This window comes from Mobula birostris, chromosome 25 (assembly GCF_030028105.1).
Source record: "Mobula birostris isolate sMobBir1 chromosome 25, sMobBir1.hap1, whole genome shotgun sequence".
NCBI classification, from domain to species: domain Eukaryota; kingdom Metazoa; phylum Chordata; class Chondrichthyes; order Myliobatiformes; family Myliobatidae; genus Mobula; species Mobula birostris.
In genome coordinates this window covers 38,297,994-38,313,480 of record NC_092394.1, presented here as the reverse complement: position 1 = coordinate 38,313,480, position 15,487 = coordinate 38,297,994, and the positions used below count along the sequence as shown (strand labels likewise).

At 41.0% G+C, this 15,487-nt stretch overlaps 1 protein-coding gene across 1 annotated transcript in view; it reads left to right on the top strand.

The window, feature by feature from the left end:
• Nucleotides 1–14,617, top strand: part of LOC140187590 (BICD family-like cargo adapter 1) — a 40,863-nt gene extending 26,246 nt beyond the window's left edge. Inside the window, exons 5-10 of the mRNA XM_072243047.1 lie at nt 60–239; nt 373–531; nt 2,251–2,373; nt 3,986–4,116; nt 8,148–8,268; nt 11,396–14,617. Of these exons, the coding sequence (XP_072099148.1) occupies nt 60–239; nt 373–531; nt 2,251–2,373; nt 3,986–4,116; nt 8,148–8,268; nt 11,396–11,575 (894 nt within the window). The 3' untranslated portion in view covers nt 11,576–14,617. The remainder of the gene's footprint in view (nt 1–59; nt 240–372; nt 532–2,250; nt 2,374–3,985; nt 4,117–8,147; nt 8,269–11,395) is intronic.
• Nucleotides 14,618–15,487: the final 870 nt, after the last annotated feature.

Below are 15,487 nucleotides of genomic sequence, written 5' to 3'. Positions count from 1 at the left end.
TGAGGAGATGACCTCTCTCTGAATGTTGCTGATGTGTTTGCTTTGCCTGCCGTTGATAGCTAACCCTGTCACAGGAGGATTTCGCGGAGGTGCAAGCACTGAACCGACAGCTGCAGAGCCGACTGCGGGAGCTGAGTGAGCAGCAGACAATGCAGGAATCCACCAGCTGCAACACATCCCTGCTTTCGGAAATTGAGCAGAGCCTGGAGTCCGAGGCCTGGGAGCCCGAGAAAGATCAGGTACGGATACTCACTGGACACTTTCACGCCTACAGATTATACTGCCCTAAACTTTGCAGTAGAGCTGGTATGCAGGGAATTGCTGAACTTGTTACTTTATTAATCAGTTGTGCTTTTCTTTGTCTCAATCCAGATAAAGACTGAAATTGAGAAGCTGCACCAGGAGTTACTGAACTTGATGGGCATGGACCGCTCTGATAGTTTGACTGGATCTCAGACACCCAGTCTCCAGGCAGCCCTCTCGCACCTGAAAGATTTGGTATACAATCTGGTGCACGGGCCAGCTGTACCGGTAAGGAAATTCTTATACCTATCAATCAGTTGATTTCACTGCAGCTGGAATTGACCAGTAGTTAAGGGTCACATTGAGTGAGGTGCAGGGAATCAAGCCTGACTAAAGAATGAAAACCTTCGCTGTTTGCCAGCTGGAAAGGAATTTGAAATATTCCAATCCATGTCCCAGTGGGGATAGACTCACAGGCCAGAGCACTAATTCAGCAGTCAACTTACTTGGAGATGAAACTCAGAAAAATCTCTCCATTACATTATGGAATGTTTTTTTTCTGTTATTGGGTCTTGAAGCATATTATTGAGAGGTGAAAGCTCTAATTCCACTTAATCTGTGTGTGTGGCCTGATACTGGATGGCTGCACTGAGAATTTTACACCAAAGGTCCCTCTCCCCCAGATCTGACAGTTGTTCTGCAGGGTACACTGGTCGATTTTCTGGTGACAACTCCAATCACGGCAGCCATATCTCTCCAGACTGTTTAATAAATCCAGTTCTCTCCGCAAAGAGAATGAGGATTCAGCTCATGCCTGTCAGGGATAAAGAGCAAATTGTTGTTTTCCTTGACATTTGAGCAGAATGAATGCAGGCTCCAATAAGGTTTGCACAGATGAGCCACTGCGTAACCTTCCCCCTCCCCAAAACATCGTCACATTACATGTGTTTCTGAATGAAGTACCACACAAAGCCCAAGTCTCTTCACCTCGTCCCAAGAAGCTCTTCCAGGACATCAACCAAACTCCGGCAGCTGAGCCTCCTGTCGCAAATATTATCCTATCTAGTCCTCAATGGCTGCTTTGTTCAGGCTCGTGAAGAAACTGGGACAACTAAAACAAAGGATTTGAGTCAGCAGACTTTAAGAAGGCAGAGTACAAATACACCTATTGCCTGCCTGTAATAATGGTCCAAAGGTGCAAGTTCATTAGCAGCACTTTGATATAAAAGCAACATTAAAGTTAACCGCAGACAATAAGGACTTTGCGATGTAGGGCTGGGAGCCACAGAGAACATGGTGAAGCAACTGCATGACAACAACATCGGCCAATGAGACAACAGCAATAAAAGCACATTACCATAGCGAATTGTTGGATTAAATAGTTCAATTCCTCCAGCCCTACTGAGGAAAGTTAATGTCATGACTCACTTATAGGCCTCTGTTGGTTGAGGTGGACTGTGGACGTTGTATCCTAGCTGGCTATATTCAGTACGTAAGCCAGGGCAATACGATATGGAGAGCAAGCCATTGTCCGTGCTGCAGGCTTCCCCTCTCCATGCCGCTGATGGATCCAAAGGAACGGCAGGGACCAATACGGCGTGGCACCAGTGGTGTGATAGGAGTTGTCAGCTAGCATCGAACTCAATGTAGGACTGCCTTAGGGATATGAGCTCTGTATTTTTCTTCGGGGTTTACTCCCAAAGCCTTCCCCATGAGTGAGTATAGCTGCAAGGCAACAGAGGTTTGAGATCAGAATTTTGCTTCTCTAAGCCACACACGAAGGCCAGGGGCTGGAGTTGGTTGTCAGAGGCAACTTGAGATGCATGATTTTGGGAACATTTAATAGGCAGTGGGAGCTTTTCCCCACTAACCCCACCCTCCACTACGACATACATAAGGATTTTTAATGACACTTGTACAATGACTACCATGTTACATTTGTCTGCATGCTGTTGGATAAATGCTCTTTCTGGGAAATGGTTAATTATTTTCTAACATTTTCCTAAGGTTCACCCAGAAGATGATCCAAAAGGATTACAGGAAAAGCTGAAATGGCAACAGCAACAATTCCAGCAGGAGAAAGCAATGAATAAAGAAAAGCAGCAGATGATCGAGGAGCTTCAGAAACAGGTAATACTGTGCAGAAAATGACGTGGTCCACTGGTTAGTTTCCACATAGCCTGATGGATGCATGAAGCAGCTGTATAAAGGAGCTTGGACATTGAGATAATTTTTGGGCAATGAGACTGGAGAAGGTAGATCAGCCAACGTTTCTATTCTTACACATTATATAGCCAGAAAGTTAGAATCTACAACACTAAGAAGGATTTGCTTCTCGAACACACCAAGCTGTGAGCTATAAAGCACAGACCCTGGCCACCCAACCAGAGTCGAGCAGAGCTCATCTGTGTGCTCAGTTCAGATTGACAGGATGTTGGAATTTATATGTAAACATAAATCAGGATGGGTGAAGTTGGGTAGTGCAGTCCCAGAGGGATTAGTACTTTTATCTAGGTCATGATGATTTGCATAATGTTTCTGTTGAACAATACTGGGTGATTAAAACAGTGAAAAATGGGAATATAATGGGAATGAGTTCTAAAAGGAGTACAGGTACCAGGAGATCTGTGGGTAGATGTCCACAATTCATGGAAAATAACAGGTCAAGGTGAGGAGATAATTAAGTATGTATGCTTTATAAGTAAGGACATAGAACAACAAGGTCATGATGAGTCTTTGTAAAACACAAATTTGTCTTTTACATATAAGAGAGATACAAAGGGATTGGAGAGAGTTTTATCAAAATGATTCCATGTGGGACTCATTATGAGAATAGGTTGAAGAATATAGAGTTGTTTGTCTTGGGAGAGCAGGTTGTAAAGTAATCTGATGAAGGCATTTAAAACTAGAATGGTTTCCTTCCATGCTCTTATCACCCTGAGTTCCTGCGATTTTGGTGTTTCACCCTTAAATGGAACAATGGCATGTTTGAGATTAGCAGAGTAGACAAAGAGAAACCGCTCCCATTGGTGGAAGAATCAAAGACTAGAGGATGGAAAATGTAGATGATTGTGGAAAGAGCCAAAAGTGGCACAAGGATATGTTTTTTTTTCAGTCTCTGTGTGGTTAGAGTCTGCAGACTATTGCCAGAGGTCATGGCGGAGGTGAGTTCAATTTTAGAGCTGGAGGAGGAAATAATTTGCAGGGGTAAGGTGAGCAATCAGTGGAGTGGATCTGGCTGGTTTGTTCTTAGACAGCCTCAGTACAGACTCGAGAGGCTGAATGATTTCCTTCCTTGCTGTAATCATCTTGAGATCCTGTGATTTGGTGTTTCCCTCAGACAGAACAAGAGCATGTTTGAGGTTATTATATCTGTGTCAATGATTGGGTGTGGCAAAAATGATAAGCACCTGCGTTTGGTTTGTGTTTTAAGTTGCTAGCAGAGCAGACCTCTGTTTGAGTGGCAGAAAGCCATGTCATTTGCAGTGAACATCTAATCAATCTCGAATGATGAAGAAAGGCCCTTGTCTGAAATCATCCTCCAGTGAAGTGATTTTTATCATTTAAAAAGTTATTGAAGTCTCAGTTTCTGTTCAAAAGCATTTATTAGGGCTGCAGGATGTTTCTGGGACAGAGCACTGTCCAAGTGAAATGTTCTCAATGGATTTGGTACAGCAGCTTTTGACACATGAAATGTTCACATTTTTTTTCACATAGCATCATGATATGATTGGATTTTTAGGTGCAGTTACAAAGCACTGATCTGATGAAGCTCAGGAAGGAAAATGATAGTCTGAGATGCAGCCTAGAGAACTCTTCAGATAATCAACCTCTCCAGCAGGCCATTCGCGAACGGGACACCGCAATTGCAAAGTGAGTGTCAGAGCATATCTTGTTTCACTAACTTTTTCTAATCTGCTTTTAGTTGTTACATGATTCCTATGTCTTGATGTAGCAGAAATGCATATTATAATTTTTGGTACCTGATCCCACACATCTTTCATAATTAAGACTATTGAATTCAATCCCCCTCACACTGCCCGACTCCACCCCTGCCTCAGTTCCTGCTGCCAAAACTCTTATCCATACTTTTGTTACCTGTGAGCAAGGCTCCTTTCAGCTCACTCCAGGCCAGGCTCACATCATCCACACTCCACATTTATAACTGCTGTTGCCATCCTAACTAATTCAGCCCCATCTGCCCCTCACCAAAATGGAAATCCACTCATCTCAGCTTCAGTTAAGCAATATCATTACTTTAAAATGCTAACTTTAATTTACCCAAAATCAGCTGCTGTTAAAGAACCTCAGCTCAGTTTTTGCAACACAGCCATAAGAGCCATTGAGTGAGACCCTGAGTGAACAGGTTGGGGATATGAGACTGTGGATGCTGGAATCTGGTGCAATAGATTTGCTGGAGGAACTCGGTGGATTGAGCCGCAGCTGTTGGGAGGAAAGGAACTGTCGACATTTCGTCAAAACCCTGCATCAGGACCCAAACTCTGATGCAGTGTTTCAGCTTAAAGCATCGACAATTCCTGTCCTCCCACTGATGACCCTCAACCTGCTAAGTTCCTCCAGCAAATTGCCTGCTTTTCCATGGAAATGGGATCCTCATCACCAAGTTTGCACTGACCATCAACCGTTCTTTTACACTAAGCCGTGTTTTCATACTCCTCACATTCCCATCAGCCATCCCAAATTCCCCTACTTTCCCAGGCACTAGGGGAAATTTGTCATCGTATGCTAATACTGAGATGTGGGAAGAAGCTAGAGCAACAGGGGAAAGCCCATGTAGTCACAGGGAGAATGGGTGAACTCCTTCCAGACAGCCCTGGAGTTGAGAATTAAACCCTAGTTGCTGGAGCTGCAGCATTCTGCTAGCACAATGTCAACCCTGGGAATATCTGTTACTTTGCTTTAGTTATGTCACGGTGCCGATTTTAAGCTCTTTGCCAGTTAAGACCATAAGGCCTAAGACATAGGAGCATAATTAGGCCATCTGGCCCATCAAGTCTACTCTGCCATTCTAGCGTGGCTGATGTATTATCCTTCTCAATCCCATTCTCCTGCTTTCTCCCCATAAGCTTTGATGTCACTACTAATCAAAAGTCTATCAACCCCCACTTTAAATATAGCCAATATACAAAGACTTAGCCTCCACAGCCATCTGTGACAATGAATTCCACAGATTCATCACCCTCTGACTAAAGAAATTCCTCCTCACTTCTGTTCTAAAGGGACGTCCTTGTATTCTGAGGCTGTCTCCTCTGGTCCTAAACTCACCCGCTATAGGAAACATCTTCTCCATGTCCACTCTATCTAGGCCTTTCAATATCCAATAGGTTTCAAGCAGATTCAACCCCACCCCCATTCTTCCAAACTCCAGAGAGTACGGGCTCAGAGTCATCAACTACTACTAACACATTAACCCTTTCATTTCCAGGATTATTCTCGTGAACCTCCTTTGTACCCTCTCCAATGCCAGCACATCCTTTCTTATACAAGGGGACCATAACTTCCCGCAATACCCTAAGAGCAGAGTGACCAGTGCTTTCTAAAGCCTCAGCATTACATCCTTACTTTTATATTCTAGTCCTCTCAAAACGAATGCTGACATCGAATTTCCTTTGCTTACCATCACCTCAACCTACAAGTTAACCTTTAGGGAATCCTGCATGAAGACCCACAAGCCCCTTTACAGTTCTGATTTCTGACATTGCTGATTTCTGAAAGTAGTCTATGCCTTTATTCCTTCTAACTAAGCGCATGACCATAGACTTCCCTACACTGTATTCCATCTGCTGCTTATTTGCCCATACTTTGAATCTGTTTAAGTCCTTCTGCAGACTCCCTGCTTGCTCACCTCCACCTTTCTTTGTATCATCTGCTAACTTGGCTACAAAGCTATCAATTGTGTCATCCAAATTATTGACATAAAACGCAAAATAAGTGTTCCCAGCACAAAATGCTGTAGAACAGCAGCTGACCAGAAAAGTCCCCCTTTATTCCTACTCTTTGCTTCCTACCAGTCAATCAATTTTCTTTCCATGTTAGTATCTTTCCTGTAATACCATGAGCTCTTATCTCATTTAGTAGCCTCACGTGTAGTACCTTGTCAAAGGCCTTCGGAAATTCCAATGAAACAACATCCTTTATCTCTCTTTTATCTATCCTGCCTGTTATTTCTTCAAAGAATTCTAACAGATTTGTAAGGCAAGATTTTCCCTTGAGGAAACCATCCTGACTTTGACCTGTTTTATCAAGTACATCCAAGTACACTGAAACCTTATTCTACTGCCCTTGCAGTGCATATATACAAAGCTATGCAGGAGTTAAACACCTTCTCAAAATTCACCCGAGACAGAAGCTTCCTTCAGGGATTTTAACGAGATCTGACTTGTGAAACTGCAGAAAGTTAAGCAAAATACATAATAAATTCAATACAGAATTGTTGTGTATCTGAATATACAAATACAGCAATTATTCTTGCAATCGGTGTTAAGCAAGGTATTACACACATGCAACACTACATAACTACGCAGTGTAAACAACAGTAAACTCATGGCATTACAATATCTTAATAACAATAAGCAATAAATATAATACTTCCTTCAAAATATATCTACTGAATGGTTACCAATACCCTGGATTCTGGTTAATTGAGCCATCAATTAATCATTGGCTATTTGGGACAACTCTTAAAGAACAAAAACAAATCAAGATGATAGGTGGGATTCCCTGAGTTTATTTGGGATAATATATCACTTAGTTGAGACCAGAGTTTGTCACCGAACATTTTCTAACTAGCGTCAGTCACGTGCATTTTGTGTGGCTGTTAGACTCTACACATGCTTAGATTGAATTGTTTCTAAATAGCGCCATTGTGTGTTTGTGTTCAAAAAGCAGTGACTTTTGTCACTGATAGTTGGCAAGCCATATACAGTAAGAAAATTCAGAGCTGTTTTGGTCACTATAGTTTCAAGCATTCAGACTTGGAGATGCCCGAAACGGCTGGAAGTGAAAATGAAAGAATTTCACTACTTCAATAAGTTAGGGACCATGAGGAATTTGAAGGTATTGACAATCATCTTGAAAGTCACAATTAAAAAACCAAAAGATTTGGAGGATGCATTCATCCAAAGCACTGTTTGAAGGCAGTCCACTATCTGCACTGATTTTGTTAATTTATAGACAGTCATAAGAATTCCTCCATCAATAACATTTAGAAACTAGTGCACAGTTTTATAGTACTGTAGTAGTCTTGGTAGTATTTTGATTTATTCATAATTTCATTTAAATAAATATCTGTTACTCAGTTAAATTGTAGTTTGTATTTTCTACACCTTTTTAACTATTTCCATGAAACTTTGGCTAATTGGGGCAACTACTTAATTGGGTCAAAATATGTTGGTCCTAATTTGTCCCAATTAACTGGAAACCACTGTATTAACAAAACTTAAGATTCACAAATATTGCTGCTTCAAGGGCAAATAAAGAGTGGATGGAGATGGACATCTTTCCACTGTGTGCTTCAAATCAAAATCCAAATTAATACACACAGGAAATGATATAAAAACACAGCCTACTTACTGGAAGTGATGATCATACAAACAGAGAGCATACGAAACAAACTGCACCTCCACAGGCCAGAACATTCATCCTTAATAATGGACTCTGGCATTTCCCTAACTACAATAGAGTCGGGCTAACTGGTCTATAATTTCCTGTCTTTTACCTCCCCCCCCCCCCCTTTAGATGACCAATAGGATTGGATGTGGCACCAGCTCCTTCGTGTGAGGCTAAAGGAAGGATGGTTTTTTAACTGAACACTAGGACGAACAGCAAATGCTTCTGTAACTTATCACCTCAGATATATTAACAATGGATTCTTTTTTTTCCAGGAAGAATGCCGTGGAAGTGGAGCTGGCCAAGTGTCAAAGGGACATGAAGTTGTTGAACTCCCAGCTTCTGGACACTATTCAGCAGAAAGTGGACCTGTCACAGGAGCTAGAAGCTTGGCAGGTATGTTCAAAGCCATTGCAAAGGATGACTTATGTAATTAAGGTCTTCAGAATCATGAAACGTTGTGATGCATGTTTTCACAAACTAATAAGGCAATAGAAAGGTATCACTTCAGAGTTAATTGTAAAGATTGTAAAACTTAGTTTCAGACAAGGAGTTCTCTACCACAAACTATTGACAAAAGAGCTAATGGAACATAGAACAGTAAAGCACAAGAATGTGCTGATGTGCTGAGTTAATTAAGGTAAAGGTGCTTAATGAACTAATTAAACTCCTAAACAAATCCCTTCTGCCTATCCAATGAACTTATGCCCCATTATCTGCACATTCATGTGTCTATCTAAGAGCCTCTTAAATGTCTCTACAGTATCATGTTTGCCTCTACCACCATTCCTGACAGTGCATTCCCTCCACCCACCCCTCTCTGTGTAAAGATAAATTTTCCCCTCACAACAACATGCACAAAGTACTGGAGGAACTCCGCAGGCCAGGCAGCACCCTTTATCAGGAGATGTGATTGCCCCTCACATTTCCTTTGAACTTACCCCCTCTCCCCTTAAGTGCACACCCCCTAGTGTTAGACATTTCGACCACAGGCAAAAGGTACTGCCGTTTACCCTTTCTATACCTTGCATAATTTTATAAACTTCTATCAGATCTCTGCTGCTCCTGAGAAAACAATCCAGATTGCCTACTCACTCATTATAGCATATGCCTTCTAAACCAGACAGCATCCTGGCAAAACTCCTCAGTGCCCTGTCCAAGGCCGCCATATCTTCCCTTGTATTGGAACGACTGGAATTGAATGCAATACTCCAGAGGCAGCCTTACCAAAGCTCTATAAAGCTACAACATTACTTCCTGACTCAGGGTCTTGACTGGTAAAAGCAAGCATGCCAGACACCTCCTTCAGTGCCCTTTCAATCTGTGCGACAACTGGACCCCAAGGTGCATCTGATCATCAACATTAGGGACGGGACACTGTCCCTAATTCAAAAATTATTTTAAATGAAATTTCTTGGGGGACAAAACAGGAAAGCTCTAATGAAAAATCACAAATATTATGGGAAGTGAACAAACTGGATGTCTCACAGAAAAATTCTCGATTTATTCTGTTGGCCCAAGGGAGCTGTTTGTTCCAGTGCCTTATAATTTCCCTGGCCATTTAATCAGTGCATACACATTGACACACTAATATATCTAACGTGTGGAGAGTCACTTGTATAAAAGAGCTCTGAAATGTTTTTTGATAACGAAGTGACGCTACATTTAATTGGATTAAGATGTTCCTGAGACTTCTTTTCACTGTATTAAGTTTGAGGAAGAAGTTTGAAGATGAGTATATTGTACAGGTGCAATGAAAACCTTACCTGCTGCAGCATCACAGGCACGTCGCGTCAGATGCACAACGTTCACAAGTAAAACAAATTAAACATAAATTATACAAAAAATTTACAAGAAATAGTTGGACCTCTGTTTAATTTCTGATCCTTGGGGTTTTTCCAGGAGCCAAGAATGGCGTGCAGTCTTAATTCCAAAATTTCAGTTTATTTTAAGAGTTCAAACAAACATTTAAAATACTAAGCAAATTAAATAAAGAACCGAGAGATGATGCTAAAACGGAGTTAATGCTAAGGGGTGTAAGACAAAGGAATAAAGATGGTGCTTCTGAAAAATCTAACACAAGATAAAGAAAATTCCTTACATAGCGATGAATTAATTAATAGGCTACATAATTAAACCAATTACATCATGTGGGCAATATGCTAATAACTAGTCAATGAAAAATGAGAAAGGTGATAAACTTAGTTTAGCTGCAAGTGGGTTTTTTTTTAAAGTATGAATCTTATTAAAAGTATTATTTAAAAATTCTGGTTTCCAATAGAAGTATACAATTAGAACACAGAAACAAATTTCATAATACTGCAATGAGTTCTAAGTGGTCACAGTGTTGCTACACTGAGGAGTTGATTACAGTTGCACAGGTTGGCCCAGGAATTAATGGTTGAAGATAAATAGGTATTCTTGATGGTGTAGGATCTTGGGCCTCTGTAGCTCCTGCCCAACTGTAGTTGTGAAAAGATGGCATAGCCTGGATGGTGTGGGTCTTTGGTGATAGATGTTGCCTTCTTGATGCAGCTCCTCATACAGACGGTAGCTATTGATGTGTCCATGATGAACTAGGAGTTGAGAATGGGAAGATCACTAATGGGAAATGTAAGCTATTGATAGGGGAAATCAATCAAGATTACAAGGGAAAGGCTAACTTTAGTACATTATTTATGGGCGAAAAGGACTTCACTTGGACTTTAATTGTGAGCAGGTCTAAGGAGATTCAGCAATGGTAAATCTGGATCGAAGTGGACAGAGTGGAAAACTGTTGTAGACAGATGTTTAATATATGGAGAGTGTAGACATGGACTGATTTCTGAGGGAATGGACTGGACTAAAGCACAGTGACGTTTATGTATCAGTGGCATCCTTTATGGCCCTGGATACTAGAATGCATTTCAGCTGATTCTGCACATCTAAAGTGTAAATTCTCATACTGCACTATGACATGGAAGGATGCCATGTCTGTGTGTCTATGCCAACTCTCAGAGAATTCCCATCCATTCCACTCCCCTATTTTCTCACTAACATCCCCGCTTCGATTCTCCTTCCAACCATCTGTACAAGTAACCAGCTGAGTTGAAAACTAGCACACTGTCGAAATGTGAGGAAACCAGAGCACTCAGAGGAAACACAGAGAGAAAGTACAAACTCCATGTAAACAGCATCAGGATCAAACCTGGATGACTGGAACTGTAATATAACTACAGTTAGTTCGTAGGGGCACACAACAACCAATTTAAAATATAGCCAGGCCCACAAACATCAAGGAATTAATTAAATTGCATGCTTTGATATTTGTGAATGAGGGACATTCTATTCACCAGTAGTTTAGAAAGTACTAAAGGGTCATTTATTTCCATTTTAGCAATAATACGCTGTGGCTGGTGAGTTGATGGCTCTACAGATAATTGAATAGATTAATGGGAGATAAATTCAAAAGCCTTACAGACATGTGGATATTTGGTCAGGTTACCTGATTGACAATATTGTTATTTGTGCTATTATTCTGCAGGATGACATGCAGTTTGTAATAAACCAGCAACTGAGAAACCAGCAGCAAGCTGAACAAACCTGGCCTGCTTCTGCCGAAAATCCCAGTGAGAACTCCGATTCTAAACACTCTTTCTTTCTCCGAAGGACCAGGGGTCAGATTCCTGAAGGAAAAGGCTTCCTTGCATTGTTTAAGAGGTGAAAACTGCCTCAGATGTCTATTTTCCCTTGAGACGTTTGTACCCAAATATTAGATTTCATCTACTTTTGGTGCGCTAAAACATTTTTATGCGCAATGTTGGTGCCACTTTGATTCCCTCCCTTAATACATTGTTAAATTGTATGAAAAGAGTTTTGGAAGTGTGCTTTTGTATCTTACCTCAAAAGATGAAAGAAGTTTTGAGCTGCAAACTTCCCAATATGAGTGTCATGGACAGCTCTAAACTTCCATAGTGATCCCTTGGGAGGCCCTTCAGATCTTATGGAACCCTCTCCCAACAGCAGCTTTAAAGAAAGTGAGGGAGTACATGGGAAGGGGACTTGCGGTGATCCTCAACACACTCCATCCCCCACGCAAGGATCTGCTCTGATGAAATCATGTGCCATATGTGACCCCTTGCCACTGTGCAGAGTGATCACTGAGTTAGGCACTGTGGCGGACTATGCTGGGCCGATTAAGGTAATCACCGATGGAGCAGACAGTAGCGATTTGTTAATATCTTGAGCATTGCAAAATAAGCTGGCAGATTCTGTGTACAATATTACAATGGAATCTATTTAATCTCTATCTCAATGATAGTTTTGGTAGGTTGTGCTTCATTATTTTCTATGGTTGGCATCTGACAGTCATTTTCTCTCTCAATAAAAGAACCAACCAGCTTTCCTCCACCACCATCTCTAGAGACAAACTGTTGACAACTTTTATAAACCTACAAATTCCCACGGCTATCTTGACTATATTTCTTCCCTCCCTGTCTCCTGTAAAAATGCTATTGCTTTTCTCAGTACTTTTGTCCCTGCTGCATCTGTTCCCAGGATGATGCTTCCCTTTCCAGGACATCAGAGAAGTCAGCCTTCTTCAAAGAACAGGGTTTCCCTTCCTCCACCACTGATGCTGCCCTCACCTGCATCACCTTCATTTGCTAGACATCCACGCTCACCACATCTTCCCACTGCCTTAACAGTGATGGAGTTCCTCCTGCACTTGTATACCACCTCTGCATCCAACACATCCTTCTCTGAAACTTCCAAAGGGATCCTACCACCAAACACATCTTTATCTCCCCCCACTTTCCACTTTCCAGAGGGATCACTCTCTCTGTGATTCCCTTGTCCATTCATCCCTCCCCACTAATCAGCCTCCCAGCACTTAACCCTGCAAGAGTCTAAAGTGCTACACCATTCAAGACCCCCTTCACCTCTATTCAGGGCCCCAAACAGTCCTTCTAGGTAGGGCAACACTTCACCTGTCTATTGTGTCTGGTGCTTCCAATGCAGACTTCTCTACGTTAGTGAGACTCGTTTCTAAATTGGAATACCACTCCGTCAAGTATCTCCACTCCATCTGGTGAAAGTGGAACTTCCTGGTGGTCAAATATTTTAATTCTGATTCATATTCCTGTTCTGACGTGTCGCTCCATGGCCTCCTTTTGTGCCTAGTTGAGGCCACCCTCAGGGTGTAGGAGCAACTTGTATTCCGTCTGGGTAGCCTCCAACCTGATGGCATGAATATCAATTTCTCCTGGTGAAAGAAAATTCCCTACTCCTCTTCTCTATTCCTACCCCCCCCCCCACCGATCTTTAACATCTTCTCACCTGCCTATCACCTTCCCCTGGTGGTACTCCTTCCTTTTTTCCTATGATCCACTCTCCTCCCCTATCAGATCCTTTCCTCTCCAGCCCTTTACCTTTCACATGCACCTGGCTTCAGCTATCACCCTCCAGCTATCCTCCTTTCCCTCCCCCTCAACAGTTTATTTTTCTGGCATCCTTCCCCTACCTTTCTAGTCCTGAGGAAGAGTCTTAGCCCAAAGCGTCAAATGTTTGTTTATTTCCATGGATGCTGCCTGATCTGCATGTTCTTCCAGCATTTTGTGTGTGTTGTCTTTTTCCAATTGTGAGAGGTCAAATTGGGTTGATGGGGTATAAAAGGTGAGTACGCAATTTGTAATGCACTTTTGACACAAAAAAAATTTGGGTACACAGACATTGATACTGACCAGGTATTAATGAAAAGCAAAATAAACACCAATGGTAGTAACATGAAATTAAAAAAGGCGGATGTTGAAAATTGTCATGAACATACCTGTAGGGAGAAGTAGGGCTGATGTTTTGAATAAATGACTTTTCAGCAGAATATTTCAAGCATCTCTTTTAATTCCTGACCAGAAATGCCCAAACCAATTGTGCATCAATCAGAATTTCACCTGGAAATTGACCTATACTCCAGCTAAAGTCAATTTTTGCTTACTTATAAACCCAATTTCTGGGCATTAGCCGATAGTTACTCAGGAGATTACTTACACCATGGAATTAGTCCTTTGGAATATGCAATTTCTTATCAGAGATTATCGATCAAATAAAAAATTAAGCTGGGTGCATGGACTATCCATTACTGTTAAAATAAAAAGTGGAGTTTTGTTTTTAAAAAACTGAACTATTTACTGTACGTATAAGAAATTTCGGCTTAAAAGAGACACCAGCTTTGCAGTGTTTTCTGTACTTGTGAGCTACAGAAGTGATTAAACAGACTAAGAAAATCCACTGTCAAATAAAAGAGAACAATAGATAATAAAATACTTGACTTAATACAATTTACGTTGGATCTTCTAAGCTATCAACCAGCTTGTTTGAATCTGAGATGGTGCTCGGTATTGTTCTAGTTGGTGATTATTAAAGGATTTTAAGAATAAATATTTGAGTTATGCCATTGATAATATGTAGTAAAATGTGAATAGCTGGTACTGGGCACAGTTTCATCACCATCTGTAAAGAGCAAGGAGATTTGATTGTAAAGTCTTATCAGAACAAGTATACACAGAAAAGGAAGCTTCAGTATGTACTCATTTATACAGATGTAACATAATTATTCTGTATTTCTTATACTTTTGTTTCCAGCATTGGCATTTTTCGTTTAATTTATCTGTAATGTACATAATATAATGAGTTTAGAGACACTCAACAGTTTCTCCAGTGCCTGGATGCTGCTATATGTTATTCATTAAATAAAATATTATTTATTACTTAAGAAATCCATTTCATTATAAAACAAAAGCATGAATTATTTCTAATGCATGCCTATAATAGATTTACAGTAATATACACTGTATGTGGAAACAATCATACTATGTATCATTTCTGTAATAGAGTGTTACCTGCAACACAAATTGATATTAGTGTGAAAAGAATTTACATTTGGATCTACACCGTCTGCAGGGCTGCGTAGTGTCTGTTATTATTTCCAATGTCTATAATTGAAGAATATGTTTACACTCTCCATTTCAGACAGTCTCCAACTTGCACTATCTATAAAAAGGTCACATGCACACTCTATAAAAGATGGTCACGTATGCTGATCTTTGAAACCACTGAGACAATGGCTAGTTTGAGAAAGTAAACAAGAAATTGGGAAATATGCAGTGGAGCCAAGTTTCCATGATGAGATGTAGACTAGTTTACCCAGGGTAAGATTTGTCTCTGACTCGCTGATTTGGGAGCTCACAAAGGACTAAAAATAGAGCATCAAAGAACTGCAAGACCTATTAAACCTTAGGATAACACTATGGATGAATGTCTACTCTGAGCTTAACCAACAATCTGTTTAACCATCCATTACCAACAATAAGTAACTTGGTGCAGCAACTAATATAAAAAATAGTGCAAGAGTCAACAGGAGTAGCACCAAGAAAATTTTGAGTAACACACACAAAATGTTGGAGGAACCCAGCAGGTCAGGCAGCATCAATTGAGGGGAATAAGCAGAGGACCTCTTGGACCAAGACCCTTCATCAGGACCGGAAAGGAAGAACAAGAGGTCAGAATAAGAGGAGGCATGGGAGGGAGGAAAGGAGTACAAGCTGTCAAGTGATAGGTGAAACCAAATGAGGGGAAAGGT